A 14,922-nucleotide genomic window follows, 5' to 3' on the forward strand; every position below is an offset into this window, starting at 1 on the left:
CCCCTGGAAACGATTGGGAAAGTTTCCAGGAAGTTTCTGGGTTTGATAGCGCTCGACGCATGTTCAGCAGATCCAAATGTCTCTGCTTGCTTCAGGCTTTTACTGTGGAGTAAACAAGAGACTTCCAGGAAATGTTCTGCAGCTTGGTGGAGAAGTCAGGCTTGAAATGGACTTCAGAGAGCAGCTGACGAAATAGGTCTCCAGTAGATGTTGCACAAACAGTTGTTATTATTATTTCAAGCGTGCTGTATAGCATAAGAGACATAACCTTATATGCCATTTATTTATTCAATTCCAGTTTATCACTCATTAATGGTACAGTTAGGTAATGACTAGGCAATTCAGGAAGCGGTTTGTGACGTAGCAAATCAAGACCCTCATTAAATTCCCTTGGATTCAAAATTCCTGTGACCGGACGAGGTTTGGGACACCATCAAAGGCATTTTGCTTGTTCAGTTCTGCTTTATGCTATCTTATCAACCTTCTGTAAAACTCTCCATGGCTGTAATCTCAACAGCAGTTACATTCCTAAATATATCTGGGGACCTGGTCCTTGTTCTCCTTATCCACAAAATAACCCTATTTTCTGTATTTTCACAGGAGTGTTGTGAAGATCAGCAAATTAAGGACAGTGAGAATTTGGGTACTCCGGTAGGAAGGGCAATGCAGGCACTTCAGAAAGATGTAATATCCATGACCTGTGCATTCATGTCAGCAGTAACATATGCATGCAATTAATTAATGACTGCTTATGATCTGATATGGGATGTCCTTCTGCTTTAATGTTTTGAGTTGCTGAACCTGGGGTAGACACAATACAGATGTTATTCAACAGTTACCTTCTCATGAGTACTTAGTCCAAGAAAATATTTTACAGATGGTCCATAGCTGTGTTCATCTAAACAGTTTGATTAATATTTCTGGATGATTCAACACATTTGTATCAATCAGGAAAGACTCACAAATTATTTTTTTTGAGAAATGGCTTAAATAGTTTAAATGGTTTTATTTAATTTGATCTGCTTTTGCCAGCAACATTAGGAATAATTAATAAATGATACAATATGAATGGAACTGAAATGTGATTGAACTTTACTTCAGGAGTAGTGTTCCTTCTCCTCCCCTTTGTTTGATCTGTTATTGCACATCTATTTTTTTAATTCAAATATAAGAGATTATGACTACTATTTCAGAATTGCTATATATCATATTCATAACCAGTCTTTATTCATTCTATATATCCTGTAGGGCACTATACTGCGCATACTACCAAATGTATGCTATCTTTTGTTTACATGCAGATTGTGTTACCACACAGCTCCTTCTTTGTTTTTTTTTTTGTTTTTTTTTTAATTTACTATAAATGGTTGGCACTTTCCAGAAGTTTGTTGTTATTATTAGGTATTAAGACCTCCTCACATGTCATTCTTTTTCCTCTTGTGAAAACCTCTCTGCCATACCCAGGAAACTTAGACTGGAGGCAAGCAGAATGAGGCAGCATCTGCAATCTCCCTGCAGGTCACTAGCCTGCAAAGTGACTCAGCAGCTCGATCCGGCTGCCTGCTTGTTTGTGCAAAGGGTGATACCAGTGCTGCGTGTGTTTGTAATAAATGGACTTGCGGAAGGCCAATTGTTGATTATCTCAAGGAGCTGTCAAAAGGAGCCATCAAAATATGCTAGATCTAAACCTATTTTAGTCTCTTTTTTTTTTTTTTTTTCCCTTTCTCATTAGACTAAGGAGGTTAATCTGATATTCCTAACCCTGTTCAGAAGAATTAGTGTCCGCATTTAATTATTCTGTATTATTTGCCATTCAGTAAAAACAGGCACTAGTGTCCTGGGAGGGCTGGATGGGCATCCTTGCCCTCAGCGGATGCATGCAGTTTTTCCTCCGGCACTGGATCCAGGTCTGGCACTTTCTGCCCCGTCTTGGCAACTGTGAATCTGCTCATGTGCAGAGCTTCTTCGTAGACTGGAGGAGTGTCTGATACTGAGAGGGGTGGCGTTCCCTGCGCAGTATTATGGGAGCGTGCCACTGCTAATATCCTTCTGGCAGCAGGCCCAAACACAGAATGGAGAGCTGAAAGGGAGGAGAAAAATGCTGTTTGCCTCATCCTGAAAGCACCATGTGATTAGAGGAGGACAAGTATATCTGTAGCGCACCAGGCTTTTCTCTCCACACAGCCTGAATGTTTGCCTTTTCCTGCCCCTTCATCCTTCCCTAAATGGGAGGTGTGTTAAACCCCATCAGCAACATCCCACAATTACTCCTTCCTCAAATGCCACCGAGGCTCGTAGCTGCCTTAATTCTACCCAAACATGTCTCAAAGCTGATTCACCATCTAGCTGCATTTGCTACATGAAGCCTGGTGAGCACATTAATTTGTACTATGTACAGATCTTGCTTTCCCTGCATCCTGCTATGAACTTCCCTCTGCCAGCCTTGGGGTGCTGCAATGTGGGCTTTTTACAGTGCAGCCCCTCGCGTCAGGCTGTGCTGAGGTCCACAGCCTCTGTCAAAGTCAACTCACAGGTAATGGTGCTCTGGAGGGTGCTGTCATGATCAAAAGCGATGACGGTGACCTGGTAGGGCTGAGGACCTGATTCCTCCCCTGTCTGACGGCAATGAAAACAGCATCTCACGCAGAGGGAAACCAGGCCACACAGGAGCAACAGCCCACCGATCACCACCACCAGCCTGGAAAGGGAGAGGACACAGATTTAGGACAGAAAACCTTTGTTTTCAGGGGTCATTTTAAGGTCTCTCCCTGCTTGAAGTAGGGATAACCTCAAAGCTAGACATGGTCATTTGGACCCTTGTCCAGCAGAGTTTGGACAGTCTCCAGAGATGGATATCCCACGTCCCCTCCGGGCACCCATTCCGGTGCTGCACCACCCGCGGGGGAAGCATTTTTTCCTTCTGTCTAATCAGAATTTCTCTGGATGTAGCTTGGCCAGTTGCCTCAGGTCCTTCTGCTGGGCACCTCTGAGAAGACTCTGGCTCCATTTTCTCTCTAGATCCACTTTAGATAGTGGAAAACTGCAGTTAGGTTGCCTCCTTAGCTGCCTCCAGGCTGAACAAACCTGGTCCTTTCAGCCCTGCCTCATACACCATGTCCTCTGGACACCTGGCCATTTTATTGTCTTTCCAGTGGACTTGCTCCAGTTTGTCAACATCTTTCTTGTACTGAGGGACCACGACTGGACTAAGACTGGACTATATATTCCAGATGTGGCCTCATGAGTGACAAGCAGAGAGGAAAAATCATATCTCTCAGTCTGCTGGGTATACTCTTATTAATGCAGCCTTGTAGACATCAAACAACTACCATCCTTTTTAGTCTCATCCTGTTGAGAATTACTGAGGAAACAGACTGAAATTACTTTAAAAATGGGCCTTTTAAAAGGCATATTGTGCTATGAATGCTTTATTAATATTGTTCACCTGACTAAATTAATATGTGGAATAAAAAAGGAGGCTGGCAACTCAACATTTGTTAAAGACGATGCAACAGCTAAGGGGTTGTCTTGCTACTGTAGAGCATTAGTGTCCCAAGGGAAAGCGGGGGATGGCATCACACTTGAGTGGGTCACATTTAATCCCACTCTTTGTTGCTGGAATTGTCCAGTGATGCAGATATTTAAAGTAAACATATGCCATCTTACCAGATATACCACAAACGGTCCCACTCCGTACCTGAACAGCTGAGGAGAAGAGGGTACAACATACAGTTAGCCGCAGAATGCCAAATAAATGGGAAGATCCCTACTGTATCCTCTTCCAGCTCCCCTGATGCTCCTGATGTTAAAATTTCTGAACTTCCCGTCTTTTATTTTTTTTTTTCACAATTTAGTCTGCCCAACCCTGTTGCCTTTTGCTTTGTTTTTTTTTTCTGACTTTCTCTTTGATTTCTTTCTGTCCCTGTGGGTACATTTTGCATGCTGTGTTGTATGTTCCTTTAGTTTTAGTTAGTAGACCTGCCTGTGCATTTTTAATGACACAAAGAAGTCAAAAAAGACTTAGTCAAAGAAAGAATCTTCCTAGCCAATTTTTCATATTTGCTTTGTCTTGATTTCTGTTATCCTTACAAATGACATCACCAAGTGGAATATTCACCAAAGCACCATGTTAATTTTTCAAAGAAAGGTCAATTCCAAATTTATAATCTCAGTCAATCAATCAAAATTACACTAGAAAGCTCTTAACCATTGCAGTTATCCAAATAGGTAGCAGGAACAGTACCACATGATCAATATGTTAAATAGATAGTAAATAATACACTTCACATTCAAAGCAGTGGAAATTTTACGTGAATTTTCAATAGTCTCAATTAAAGTAAGCTTTTCCGGAAAATGTCAGCCACCATGTCTTAACACTGATGTCTACTACAGCCTTTGTTCTTCATTGTCTTCTTAAAAGAGTGCAAGATCAACAAATACTTACAGTTCAGTGTTAAGACAGCCTTCCTCACCTCTCACTTGGGAGAACTACAAGGAGAAAACCAAACAAGACACAGCTAGAGTGAATTAAGTCTTTGTCATGTGCAACTTTTATCTCTGGTCACCGGGACTACTACCAGTCTGAATCTCCTACAGTAAGCACTTACTGTTATCTATCTTCTGTTGTTTCCATCATATATTCTGCTGTAGATTCGAAGTTTCTGTGATAGCAACTGCATTGTTTCATATCTTAACTTCCTGTAGTCCTTATAATCCTACTTAGCACTGTTCCCAGCACAGACCCTGACTTACCTTCACCCTCACCTCAGGTTTCCCTTTGCCACCACAAGCTATGTCATGCTACAGATGTAGATCCTTCTCCATGCTCAAGTATTAAGAACCTTCAAATGTCCTACTTCATATTATACCCAAACTGACTTGAATTCTGCTCTGTCCCTCCACTCCTACCCTTCTCATTCCTTTTCCTTGGGTACCCTGACCTCTGTGTTATCATCCCTGGCATAGCAGCAAATATTCTTCTCTTCTGCATGTCTGCCTTTGTTATGTCCAGTTCTTTCTAATATCAGGGAAATTATTGTTACTGTTAATTGCTAATGCTCTTTCATCTTTCCAAGGTAACTCCCTAACTGAGCAGAGACCCCATAAAAAGTAATCTGAGATGTGACTTACCCGTAAGAAACACCCTAAAACAAAGCAGATCATGACTGGGCTATGCATGCCCGCAGGGTGGTTCTGTGGCCTCTTGGTGTTTCAAGCTGCTCGATGTCTTCTTGTCCTTTCTAGTTTCAGTTCATCCTCACTAGTCCACTGACCAAGAGAAGGCACAGATTCCTTGTTGGCGTTGAATCCAATCTCTTCTTCCTACTCTACCCCCTTCTGTCCTCCTCTGCGTCTATACGTCTTCTTTGCCCTTCAGATTCTTGCTTTCTCTCTTTCACTTTTTGTCACTGGCAATTCCTGTTTGTTTCTGCCTGTCTCTTTTTGTTATTCTCTTGGCCTGCTTCCCTCCCTCTTTTGAAGGGATCTCTAAAGCCTTCCAGTCAGATCAGGAGAAAAGCGGTGGCTGCAAGTTCTTACTTTAGATGTTGAACTAGTTCAGTGAAGGGCATCATGAGATCTCTGCAGACCTGACCGTTCCCTTCTGTGAGCAGAAAGGGTCTCTGAGTTTGTTGATTCCCAGTTATTCCTCTCCCCGCCCCTACCCCGAGGGGGGTGGGTTGAAGGTCATGTTATTGACCTGTTTAAATGGAGTTCAGATTCCTCCCCCTCCTCCAGTACCTTTTCTGTCCCTGCGCTCACGTTGTCCTATGTCTGTGGAGCCAATCTATTCACTTTAGACACATGATCAACATCTAGCGTGTATGTTACTAGCAAGAGGTTCCTGCTGAAGTGAAAGAGTTTGCAAAAGAATAATTGTATACAGCATTTTGTATAAATGTATATATAATTATATACAGCATATGCAACACCTCTTGTATCTCCCATTTTAAGGCTTTGCCACCATCCCTCTTACCTGGTAGTCGGCTATGTCAGTCCTGCAACTGACAGTCTGCTCACTCACAGGTCCCACTCCTGAACTTCCTACACGGCCAGCCAAGTCCCCCTAAATACTTTGCATCACAAGGAATACATGTTGATTCTCCTATCCTGGATACTATTTGTCCTGCAGCTGATTATATTTGTAGGTTCCATTCAGCGACCCATTAATTTTCTCTCTCTTGTAGAACTGCTTTATATTTCTGTTACTGCTCATGGCTATTGAGAGTATTATTACATGCATATAATTGTGTTCACCTTCTCTTTCTCTTTTGAATAGCTGAGAGAGAAAAAAATGCTACTCAGTAGTGTGTTACTATTTGTGTTTGGGAACCACCTGGGACTGGTGCATAAATACATGTTAAGGGCAAGATAGCAACGAGAGAAACTTGTTGCTCCATGTTGCAATCACAATGCATTCACATTAAACGGGTGAATCATTAGCCTTGGTGATGCATATTAGGGCTGCAGAGCAGAACCAATGGATTCATGAACATAATGTATTCTCCCAAGGCAGGCTAAAAACCATTTACCATTCCCTAATTATAAAAAGTAGTGGTGCAGTATAAACATGGAGTATAAGCATGCACTTCTTTATATATTTATCTGTCTGTCTGTATGTCTTATCTATCTATCTATCTAAACTAGTCTGCTACTGGAAGAAGCTTTCTGAGTCCTGGTGGACAAATAAGAAACATAGAAACATGAGCTATTGGCTTTGTATTTACATGGGAAATGCCCAATATTCTTTTTGTCTCTTTGTCCTTAAATTCTTTTGTGTATTATAGGAATTTTAGAAGAAAAGACCCAGCAGAACTGTAAAATAACCTTTCTTGTATGTATGGCTTTTAAAACCAGTGGGATTCAATGTGGAAAAGAAGTGCAGATTACCAATGTTTATATTTTTCAGGGGCTATAATTCATTAGATTATAATTTGATTTCTAACTGAAATTCAATCCCATGACAATTTCAAATTCTAGAAGGCTCAAACTGGAGAAATATCAGATAAAGTGATAAAAAATTTCCCTAAAGAAAAAGCAGCAGTGTGACTTGAAACAGTGACCCCTACAAAAGCATATCATAAGTCATTCTTGCTGAAACTTATTGATCATTCTTTTCCTATTTCTATGGCATTGCCATTAATACTGTGCTTCCAGTAAGCCAGTAATGGCCCCGCTAGGCTATCATCCAACAATGGTTTAAATTTCTCCACATTCCCCTGGTATTTCACCTCTATTATCTCAATATTTTATTTTTCTTTGTTTTATGTTATATTGAAGTGACTTTTCTCTTTCATATTTTCCCCTCACCGCCTTTCAAAAGGTTTTAAAAATGTGATCAGACTCTTACAGAACTGCTAAACCAAACAAAGATATCTCATCATTGACTTTTCACCGGTCTTTGTGATTGTTTAAAATCTAAGGGTCTATTCCACAGTGAGCTATGTGATTTGAACATAACCTTCCTTGGATGCCAGAGAAAGCAGATCATCGTATGGACAGAAAATACTTCTGTCCTCTCTGCTTCCCAGTTCTGGTTGTACCAAGGGATGTGTGTCAAGCCTGTTCTAGCTTTTATTTCCTAGGTAGCATGATCTTAACTGGGAGTAAAGCTTCTTAAAAAGCTAAAAAAATTGCTGTTGTACTGCTCTTAGTAGCTGTTGAGAAATTGTTGCTTGTTCCCTGTTACTCTTCAAAGGAGTATTCCACTAGAGCCAACTTGATTAATCATACCCAATACTTCCCCATGGGTGTTTAGAAATGTAAACTGTGGGAACACATTTGAGGCTCACAAGGATCCCTGATACTTTTGCAGGTATAGTAAGACATTATCAAAGCTTTCATGTATTTTATACTGGATGAAGATAATCCAAAAGGGCTCCATTTCTTGTAAAACAGAACGAGATCGTTATTGAATAAACTGCGCATAAAGAAGCAGAATACTTCTCTCCCACATTTCATGCTCTTTCCACTGAGGACATAAGGGTAGTTACCTCCCCTGGACAGAAAATGTGACAGGGGGTTCAAAAGCAGCAACACATTGGAGACAGGGTAAGACACTCCTGTAAATTAACATGTGAGACGTGGTGCTGGGGGATTACATTCTGTGCTACCTGGTGTCATCCTTGTTCCCAAGTTAACAGCTGGTGAGACCAGCAGTTCTTGGGCCGTGTGCGGTAGAGCCATATGAAATAAAACTGACAGTTCAGGTCTCGTTCCTGTCATTTCACCAGCAGACCTAGAAATACCAGGAAGCGTAGGACCAGATAAGTTTCTCCATGTTATTCCTTGTGCTCAGAATTCGAGAGAGCGTTGTGCAGGTTCTCAAGCTGACAGGTGACCCCTCCTGGGATGCAGCGGCAGCCCCAGTGCAATGGCATGCTGCTGTGCTCTGTTGCTAAAAGGCGGGGATTATCACGTGTGACTTTGCCTAGACTGCTTCCAGGCCAGAGCTAGTCCAGGAGCACAGCATCATACTCCGGTGCATGAATTTTCTACCCAGGCTCCCCTTTAGTTCCACAGATTTCTTCAGCTCATTCTCTTTTACAGTGCAGACATACCTGGAACAGCGACTGGGAAACCTGGACTCATTTCTTTGTGTCCTAGGAATGGGCAATGAGTGCGACAAGTCCATGTGCTACCCAATCAGGACAAGTGTGAAGTTCTTACAAGCAATAAGCAAAGGCGATCGGTATGTTTCTCACTTTATTTTACCTCCAATCCTTCTGTGCTCCTTGAGAGTTCAAGGAGCCCTTCTGGCTGAATTTACTGAATATTAATCACTGTATAATAAAGCCAGGAAACAAACTCCCCTGCTACTGAAAAACTTCAAGGAATTGTTTAGACTTAATCCAAAGTTAATGTAATTTCCTCTTCACCTCTCCCCTTCCTTCTTTTTCTTTCTGCAGAAATGATGTACCCCCAAATTGGGTAACTCTATGCATCTGTTCCAGGAAGTGAGAACTGTGAGATATCCACGTTCCATTGCATTTTTGCACACACGGGAGATTTAAATACTGTTCTGGGACTCTGCTTCACGTAAACAACCCCAAGCATCGCTTTGTCATGAAATCCTTTGCTATGAGTCAAAACCCCCTTCTGACTGCCACATGAATCACTCTGTTAGCTCCCCATGACACTGACCGTTTGTTTGATCCCAGCCAGAAACTTGTCCCTGTTTCTCCTGTGGGAGCAACCAAATTTTTGAATTCTCCTGTAACCTTGCCAGAAATGGCAAGTGAAGAAGTGACATACGCAGACCTGAAGTTCACGACATTGGAAAAATCCCAGGACCGGGAGTTCCAGACTGCCAGAGCGAAAGGTAGTGCTGGTGTTGGGGGGCAGTTCACTCCAAGGCAAACTCTCACCTTGGAGAATATTTTTTATGTGACACTCAGAGGAGGATGTCACCTACCAAGAAGCAACTCGGCTTCTGGGAGCCCTTTGGACTCAAATCTTCTATGAAATTTGAGGGACAAAAGAAAAAAGGCAGGAGATTAAAAAGAATGGAAAGGTGGAGAATGTGGAAAAACTGTTTAGATTTGAGAGGAGACATACAATTAAGGTTGTGGGATGCAGTTAAGTAAAAATAAACATGTTCCAGTTAGGCATTAAGTGTCAGCTCCTGGAAGTTAGTGAAGTAATCAGCCTAAGGGGCCTTGTAAAAGTCTTTCAGCTTTACTTATTTAAATCTGACTAGCTGAATGAAGTAAATGCTAGGGAAAAAATATATTTTTTCTCAAGGGAAGGAATAGATGGACAAATACCATTTTGTACTTAAAAATTATAAAAATTTGCTACATAGCTTCACAGAGGAAGGGAGGAATGTGGCTGATCCCAAAACTATATTCTTTGTGCTGTGCCTTAGTGCTTTAGAATTGCTCTGTATGAAGTTAGTAGCTAAGCAAAGAGATGCTATTTTCTAGCCTGGCTAAATGTTGAGATGAATTTCATAAATTTGGTAATAATCTAATAGATTAAAGAGCTTTTTCTGAAGGAAATTTCCCCGTATTGGTTAGCCAGTGATTATCTCATTCTCACTTTTTGAGGGGTCCTTAAGTTTCATACTTGAAGCCTGAAGCTGAACTACCAGTAATGTAGCAGAGTTATTCTCAACCGTTTGGTTGGGGTAAGGGATCACAGGGGATAAAAGGCAGGAATACCACAGTTTGGTATGCCAGTTATTTCTGTTGGTGACTTCCACATAAGTATTCCCATGGAAATTTCATACTGGAGTCTAATAAAAGAACACAAAAGTCTTAAATTGGAAGCAATCCTTTCCTCTGTGTTTTGGGGCTCTGTGTGAATTCACGTGGGTGTTTGCATCTGCCCACATTGCAAAAACAGGTATGTGCATTTCCAAGTGTGAGACTGTGTAACTGCAGGTATCTGGTCTCATTCACATCTGTGTGCCCTAATTTCAGATTATTTTACAGGGATCTGGCTTTCATTGATGACTGTTCCTGGGGTTATTTTCTGAAAAGGGGAATTTATTCCTGATTTGGCAGATTAGGCACTCAGAAGTAAAAATACCCCAAAGTAAAAACACCTGGCTGCATATGAAAATTTCAGCCATGCTGATAAATTCTTCCTTGATATTCTTTCCCCACACGTGAAGTTCTCTGCTGTTCAGCTTTTTTTGTCCAATTCATTTTCCCTTAAAAGCTCCTGGCTAAGGTAGTCTTCATGGCTTGCTCACTTCCCAGCCCCCAACTACCAAGGAGGACTTGCCACGGCCAAACAATGGGACAATTTTCATGATGTAATACCACATACCAGTTTGAAACTTGGCAATTCACTGGGCAGACTACCAGTCATGTTGTCTTGTGCAACGTAGGAGCTGCAGATACAAAGATGAGAGGTTCCTGTTCTTGCTGCTTTTCCTTCTTTTTGTCTCAGATTCCCCCAGTCCATCTTCCTGTTGGCGACTGGCTACAGTGGTGCTTGGGGTCTTCTGCCTAAGTTCAGTGGTAGCTGCAGGAGTCTTGGCTGCCAGGTGTAAGTATGGGCACAGAAGGGGTGCTCAGAGTCCCGTATGAACAACTAAAAGTCTAAGGAATTAGTTAAGGAAAAGAATTAGCCTAGGGGATTAATGATGCAAAAAATTGTCCCTTGCTGGAAGAGTTTTGCCACTCAAGAGATCTCCCAGTCTTTGAAATTGGGATGTATTACGTCTTGCTCATAGCTGTGCACAAACTGTATGTAGATCAAGTATATTCAGTCATGGGGAGGTATGTGTGTCTTTGGTAAGTTTATTCAGGTTGCATTGAGCAGTTTAGCTTTAATATTTATGGAACAATTTCATTCTTGTTTCTCTGTGATTCAAGTCAACCTGGTCTGCCACCTTGTGCGTGAAAGGGATGAAAACTTCACCCTGCAAAAGGCAATTGTGGAAAGACTCAACCAGCAGCTGGAGCTCCTCCAAGCTCAGAATTTGAACTTGACAGAGACTGTAAAGCAACTTGCCACCTCCAGAGGTACATAGTGGTGGGAAGATGGCGGTTCCATCGCATTGTGGTAACCACGGATTGATTTTTTTTCTATCAACCATATTGGAAGGAAAATTCAAAATCTCTAAAATTGCCCTGAGTTATTTCATTTAAAAACAATTTTCAACTGAGTCAATCAAAAGGAAATGGAAATAAAAAATTCCATTTTGATAATTTTTTAAGTAGCATTCTTTCTGAAGTATGTTTTTGAATTTTTGTAATGGAGCTGGATTATACCCTAAACGAAATATTTTAATTCAGAAAATACCATAATGATGACACTTTAAAAAAAAAAAAAAAAAGTGGTTTTAATAGGTAAATTCACTGATGCTACCATTCCTTCTTTCACAATCAGTTTCAGTGAATTATCATAAAAAAATTTTGACAGTAAATTCCTACTGGCTTTGATTGTCTGGAATGCTTTGACTCCTCAAGACAACTTCATTCTGTCATGCAGTAGTGGATGCAGCAGTGTAAATACTGCTGCTCTCTATCAAATGGGATTGTAATCACTGGCTTTAGCAGTTTACTGACTATATGCTGAGGGTATTTTTTTTTTTCTTGTGCAAAATAATGGTGTGAAACTTTAATGATGGGTGAGCTGAATATGTTAGATTATCATATAGCAGAGGGAAGAGAATTATAATAAATTAGCATCTTGTGAGAGGGTAGCAAGGTTATTATCTATGAAAATTGTCTGCATTTGAATTTAGCGCAAACCAGAAGCTACTTGTAAGAGTCCAGTACACTATGCTGTGCTATCTATTGCCACCCAGCATCAAGTCCTAGCATTCCCAGCTGGCACTGGTTTGTTAAAGTATAAAACGGTCCTGCAAACTATAGAGCAATGAACATGATTCACCCTATAGTTGGGACCCAGTTCCTAGAGATCTCAACATATTTTGATTGGCAGGTCAGTTACAATTGTGTTGTAAAGCACATAGCAGGGAAGAGCTGGCCCTAATGTTAACAGACGTTAAAATTAAGTTCACGTGAATAGAGATGTACCCATATGACTGAAAGTCTAGGCTTCCTTTTACATCAACCTAGATCCACATCTCTCTGAAAGTAGGTCAACCTTCCAAAATGTTCTCTGTTTCTTTTACTAGCACCCTCCAGATTTGCTGGTTAGATTCAAAACATCTTTATTATTTGTTTTTTTGTTGTTGTTGTTGTTGTTTGTTTGTTTTGTTTATTTTCATTTGGAAATGTTTTTCTGGTCTTCTGACAACTGGGTTTATTAAGTCTCCAATGAAGACATGAATGTAGGTCCACAATGAAGGAGGAATTGTTGCTCCTCTGTGATAGGGAGGCCGTGCACTGCTCTAGTGATCCTGCAGGGATTTACTAGACCACTAGAGACTGCCGTCATTGACAAACCTGATCAGGTGCTCTTTTGTTTTCAAGGACATAAATGTATTCCTTGTCCTGAGAACTGGCTACAGTATGGGGAGGACTGCTACTACTTTTCAAAGGACTGGAAAACTTGGCAAGAAAGCAAGGCTCAATGCTCTGCTCTGGAGTCCAGACTTCTAAAGATAGAGAGTAAGGAAGAGCTGGTAAAGATTATTTTTTTCTCTCTCTCTAATGATACACTCTGCATTTTGCTGTGGCCTGAAGAGCCACTCCATCCTTTCACTGGTACTATGGTATGCTATGGCATGTGTGGGCTGGACCAAGGGGCAAAAACTGTCCGTGCCCCTTTGGAGCCCATCTGCCTGTACTGTGGCTGCACCCTCCCTGGGGCATCTCTATTGACTTTGGGGGAGTTAACTGGAACACACCAACTTGGGTCTACATCTAGATCCTTATCCCACCTCAGAGCAAATGTAACTATGCTAGTACTGGTTGGCAACTCTTTTGTTGTCTTGCCAGAGCAAGCTATTTAACAATCATCAGAAGCCTGGCCTTCAGTTTCTTACTGTCCACAACTGGAAAGCTCGCCAGCCTGGCCTGTTCCCTGGCCTCTTCTCCCACATGGTGATCATATCTTTTTCTGACTCCTATGTTGTAGATGAAGCAGCAGATAAAGCACAGCCAGAAGAGCTCTTCGCTGTGAAGGAATTTCTACCCAGACCCTTAATGACAATGGGATTATGGCTTGCACTCTGTGGTTTTATTGTCTCTATTTTGAATTTCCTGTGTACAATGATAGCAAATGATGCAAAGGCCTTTTCCTGCCTGACTTATGCAACCAGGGTGTTGAAAGAAAGTCATTATCCTATACCCATTATGCAGCTAACTTCAGTTATCTCGGTTCTACTGAGAGCTACTGAAAGCTCTCAGCAGGTTCATTTTCATTATCTCCAAAACAGCACTGACTGCCAGGAGTCAGGAGGCACTGCCCAGATTCACTTGCCAAATAAAGTCTGTTACGCACAGGCGTGAGCAGCCTCTCTCCTTTTCCAAATCATAGGCCGTTATGAGTGAAGCAGGGATGTGATTCACAGGCTTTGCACTTATTTCTGTACAGGGCTTCGTAATGCGATCAGCACAGTCTTACAGTTCTTACTCTTTCTGGATTGGGCTGTCTCGCAATGGAACTGAGGGGCCCTGGCTGTGGGAGGATGGATCAGCTTTCTTCCCTGATCTGTAAGTTGCCGCACAGATAGGAGCAGACCATGTCCGTGCGTATTTGCTATGAGCCAGAAACAGCAGCCTTTAACCACCACTCAGTAATCTCCTGTCCCCCTGCCTATTTGCCAGCAGATGGGTTACCCATCACTCACTTGTTTATCGACCTAGGTGAGCCCCCATCAGCGCGCTTGTATGCTATTGGGGGTCAAATGGGTAGCAGCAGTTGAGAATTATTATATCAGCCTGTGACTTTTTCCATGGGGTGATGAATATCTCTGCTATTTTTTCACAGGTTTCAGATCCAACGAGCTAGCTCAAGTCCTTTCCCGGACTGTGTGTGGCTTCAAGGTGCAAACATAGACACTGCACGGTGTGGCGAGTACAAATTTTACATTTGTGAGAAAGTGGTGGATCCCGCGGTGGTCGAGGAAGTGAGCTGCTTGGACAGGCACTAGCGTGCAGACCTCTGCAGAGACCCCTGTCTTGGCATGCGCTGTTGTGAGGACAAGTTCTGCCCCAGGGTTTGCAATACAGAAAACAAGTCTGAGCTCAGGGTAATGTAACATCAGGGATAATATAAGCTTATTTTGCCCTCTGGCTCATCAGCCAGACTCATTCTTGGGCTTTTTCTTCAGCAACTTAAGTCCCTCTTTTTTCTTTCAGCCCTTGCATTCTTGTGTAATCACTTCTATCCATTTCTCATAAATTCCTTTCTAAATGAAACAAAATTAAGTATATGATTCCAGAACTCTATTTTAAAGTTTCATACCTATCCCTCAGAAACCGGAGTCAATGACCGTTTGTAAGAGCAACACGTCACGTTTTCAAAATTGTGCGTACACAGGATGTAAGCTCCCAA

The 14,922-nt window shown here is 41.7% G+C and overlaps 2 protein-coding genes across 2 annotated transcripts; one reads left to right on the forward strand and one right to left on the reverse strand.

Annotated features, from left to right (window-relative positions):
• Positions 1–1,829: 1,829 nt before the first annotated feature.
• Positions 1,830–5,178, reverse strand: TMEM52B (transmembrane protein 52B; the record flags this gene model as incomplete). The annotated part of the gene is made up of 5 exons (XM_082498284.1): positions 1,830–2,080; positions 2,532–2,698; positions 3,667–3,705; positions 4,445–4,488; positions 5,131–5,178. The coding sequence occupies 5 exons, from the start codon at positions 5,176–5,178 to the stop codon at positions 1,830–1,832; spliced, it is 549 nt and encodes a 182-aa protein (XP_082354410.1).
• A 4,050-nt stretch (positions 5,179–9,228) lies between these two features.
• On the forward strand, positions 9,229–14,518 carry LOC309674475 (C-type lectin domain family 7 member A-like; the record flags this gene model as incomplete). The annotated part of the gene is made up of 6 exons (XM_082486513.1): positions 9,229–9,319; positions 10,897–10,995; positions 11,325–11,474; positions 12,894–13,045; positions 13,960–14,078; positions 14,356–14,518. 6 exons carry the CDS (start codon positions 9,229–9,231, stop codon positions 14,516–14,518), a joined length of 774 nt encoding a protein of 257 aa, XP_082342639.1.
• Positions 14,519–14,922: the final 404 nt, after the last annotated feature.

The sequence above is a fragment of the Vanellus vanellus genome (assembly GCF_965231255.1).
Source record: "Vanellus vanellus genome assembly, chromosome: 1".
In the NCBI taxonomy this organism is placed as follows: Eukaryota; Metazoa; Chordata; class Aves; order Charadriiformes; family Charadriidae; genus Vanellus; species Vanellus vanellus.